Below are 3,525 nucleotides of genomic sequence, written 5' to 3'. Positions count from 1 at the left end.
TGCAGGTAATTAATAGTATTTGATGTACTTACTTAAAATGTTATTTGAATTAAGTCTGTTACAAGTTAAGATGATTTATTTGTCGTAGGTATGGTTTTTTGAGCTGTTTGTTCCACCAAAAGGTCCTATTGATAAATTTCCACGAATATTGCATTGGATGAATATAAGTGTTGGAGACAAGTTCGTTAAACGGTGTATGGAGACAGGTTTGGTAAGTTGTTTGTTATCGAAAGTTTTGTTATGTTTTCATATATTGACCAAAGTTGTGTAATGTGTAATGTGTTGTTAAATATTACTCAATCACAAACAATACATATTCCTCAACCACAACTACAATTCATACCACATACCTGTGTACGTTCATCTCTCTGATGCTGACTGCTGTATACAATTGGTTTGCATCAACACTAGTGCTTGGATCACCAACAAAACTCCGCAATGGGGGTATAGCCAATGGCACCACCTCTGGTTCTCCTTCATCAGCATCATCTTCTATTTCAATAAAATTAATGTTACCAACAGTTTCATCATCCCCTCTTACTTCAGCATGTGCACCTAGGGGGTCATCAACTTCATTTCCATAACCTTCTTCTTCTCCCCCAACTTCAGCATTCTCCTCACCTCCAACTCCATGTCCATCACCTTCTTCTTCTCCCCCAACTTCAGCATTATCCTCACCTCCAACTCCACCCCCAACCTCTTCATCAGTGGCACATGCATCTTCTTCGTGAAAGATTGGAGTTTGATAAATTTCAAATAGCTCCCTAGTCAAAACTCCAATCTTGGCATTCAATGCTCTGATATGTTCGTTATTTTTCCTCAATCTCTCCTCCGCACCTGCTTCCCATGCCCCGTCATCAGAGCTTTCTTCTTCATCATCGTCTTTGTCAACCTTGGATCCTTCACCCAAGGATCCTTCGTCATCCAAGTTGAAAGCTGCACTGATTTCCGGCCTATGACGATCTTCATTTCGTATATACCACTCCATATTTAACTGCACCAATAGCACACAACAAATTCAGACAAAATACACAATCCATTTTAACATACAAAATAACGAAAAACAAAACACTTACATCTCCGGTCATAAAAATATTTTCAATTTTTTCGGTCCTTGATTTAAACGGGAACCATCTCATTATGCGCGGGAAAAACCGGTGCGAAGGATGACCATGCAAAGAGAGTCTCTCAACCGCCCAAGCCTAAAATATCATAAAATTATTTCATCAAACATAATTCACAATGTTCTGCACTACATCAAAATAGTGAACTACATATCATATTACCTGCAAGACTGCCACATTGCCACTGAGAGTGACTGACTGGGGGATACCTGCTCCCATAATTTTCTTCTTACATTTATTTAAATTCTCTACAATGTGTTTATGTACACCGGTGCACCAATCATATAGACACAAACGGTCTAAGTCATCTAACACTCCAAAAGGCATGTTACAAACATGCCTTGATTTCCTAGGGAAATAGAAAACAACCAAACAAACTAATATATATAACCTACACACTACATCGACTTCAATGTTTTTATCATGAACAATGACATTAAACATGTTTGTCAAGTCCTTCAAACTGATGGTTTTTGATTGGAACATTTCACCAACCAATCCACCAACTACTTCATCAAAGGGAATCTCTAAACCACCTATTTCTAAACCTAAGCTCATCAACACATCAACAACTCTAAAGGGCACCAACTTTTGACTAACTCTAAAACTGTTATCATTTCCAACCCACCTCCTAACCATAACCTTCAATAATTTTAAATTCACCTCCACAGGGTTATTAATATTCACACACCACATAAATGGTGTCATCCTAATCCGATCCACATGACACTGTCGGAGTAAACGATTCATTTCAATTATGATCGATGAATCCATCGAAATAAGAAGTCGCCACTACAAAAAAAATCATAAAAATTTATTACTAACTACAATCCGTAAGATAATTAAATAATATCTAAACAAAAAATTTAATTTTTTTCTTACACTTGCTTTTTTCCCTTCCATTGCAACGGCCCTAACAAGACAACATTCCACACTCAGTTATATCATTCAACTTAATGAAAACCAAAAACACAGAGTAAAACACAATGTCAGGGCTCGCCCATTTTTACTTACACCAATAAACGTCCGTACTACAGTAAAGATTGAACGACTGAGAGAGCGAGAGACCGTGAGAGCGAGAGACCGAGAGACCGTGAGAGCGAGAGACCGACAGACCGTGAGAGCGAGAGAGCCAGACACCAGGACACCGAGAGAGCGAGAGACCGTCAGAGCGAGAGACCGTGAGAGCGAGAGCGAGAGAGCGAGAGACCGTGAGAGCGACAGAGCGAGAGACCGTGAGAGCGAGAGAGTGAGAGAGCGAGAGAGCGTCAGAGCGAGAGAGCGAGAGAGCCAGAGAACGAAGGTCTTCCCACCCTAAACCGCCAAACCCAATTCTTAAAATTTTCACCTGCAAATCCCAAACTACCCCTCGCCCCGTAACCCTTTCTCTGTTTTAATTTGAAATTACTGAGCCAATTAGGTGCTGACACCTGGCGTTGTCAAAACAGTGTCAAAAAAACGTTGTCGAAATAACATTTTCCTTATTAAATCCCTCTTCAAATCTGCTTTTAAATCTCCCTGCAGTGCACCAAAACCGAGCCCCATCATTCTTTGAAACACGCACCACGTCACACACTCAGTGCATTAAAAACGCACCAAGCGCTGCATGCACGCATGCCACTTGTCACGATGGAAATTCTAAAAGCAGAAGTGGGAGTGCAGGTGTCATCACGCGAGACGCTAGTTCGTCTGGAATGAGAAGGAACAAAATGAATTTTCGAAAACCCTTCCACTCACCTGCACCATTCATCTTCTTCCTCAGAAAACTAAACCTCTCATCTTCTCCAACTTCTCTCTTGCACCAGTAAACTTCTCTTTACTGTAAAACTCACACCTCTTCTCCAATCACGATTTCAGCACCATAGAATTGTTCGTCCAGCTGTGATCTTCATTTTGGACCGAACAGAATTTTAAACCAACCTGGTAAGTCCCCTTACTGTGGTTCGTCCTTAGGTTTCTGGAAAAAAAAATAGGGTTTTAGTTGCATGCAAAATTGTATACTGAGTGTTCTATAATCTGTGGTTAGAGTTTGTTCTGGAAGAGTCAAGAACCTGAGCAAAACATAGTTGGACGAAGCTATTTTTACACCTAGGACAAACTTGAATTTCAATTCGGGTAAGGGAAGCTTATATGTTTAGTTTGTACTCGTTTGTTGTGAAATCTGGATTGCATGTGTGAAAAATATGAAGTTGAGCTGTTATGAATGGTTACTGATATCTGATATGAATTCTGGTTTGGATGGATCTGTCATGAACGAACACTGCTTGTATGAATTATATTTGATGTTGAATTTGATTTAAATGCAAGTTGATTTGATTATGTATGAATGGAGTATGGTTATTATGTGGTTAGAATGATTAAAATGTCGAAATCTGTATGATGAGAATGTTTGAGGTGAATT

At 39.5% G+C, this 3,525-nt stretch overlaps 1 protein-coding gene across 1 annotated transcript; it reads right to left on the bottom strand.

The window, feature by feature from the left end:
- Positions 1-337: 337 nt before the first annotated feature.
- On the bottom strand, positions 338-2,870 carry LOC148193560 (uncharacterized). Its single transcript, XM_088099458.1, has 5 exons — positions 2,862-2,870; positions 2,241-2,438; positions 1,287-1,916; positions 1,077-1,202; positions 338-994 (listed from the first exon to the last, which is right to left on the bottom strand). Exons 1-5 carry the CDS (start codon positions 2,868-2,870, stop codon positions 338-340), a joined length of 1,620 nt encoding a protein of 539 aa, XP_087955584.1.
- Between the last annotated feature and the right edge of the window lie 655 nt (positions 2,871-3,525).

This window comes from Vigna umbellata, chromosome 9 (genome assembly GCF_029865625.1).
Source record: "Vigna umbellata cultivar VRB3 chromosome 9, Vumbellata_1.0, whole genome shotgun sequence".
Taxonomy (NCBI): domain Eukaryota; kingdom Viridiplantae; phylum Streptophyta; class Magnoliopsida; order Fabales; family Fabaceae; genus Vigna; species Vigna umbellata.
This window is presented reverse-complemented; position numbering and strand designations above follow the sequence as displayed.

Excerpts from the sequence above, each read along its gene's own strand:
- LOC148193560 (XM_088099458.1), bottom strand. Across the intron at positions 1,917-2,240 it reads CTGGCTCTCTCGCTCTCACG|TGGCGACTTCTTATTTCGAT; the intron begins GTCTGTCGGTCT and ends TTTTTTTTGTAG. Across the intron at positions 995-1,076 it reads ATATTTTTATGACCGGAGAT|TTAAATATGGAGTGGTATAT; the intron begins GTAAGTGTTTTG and ends CTATTGGTGCAG.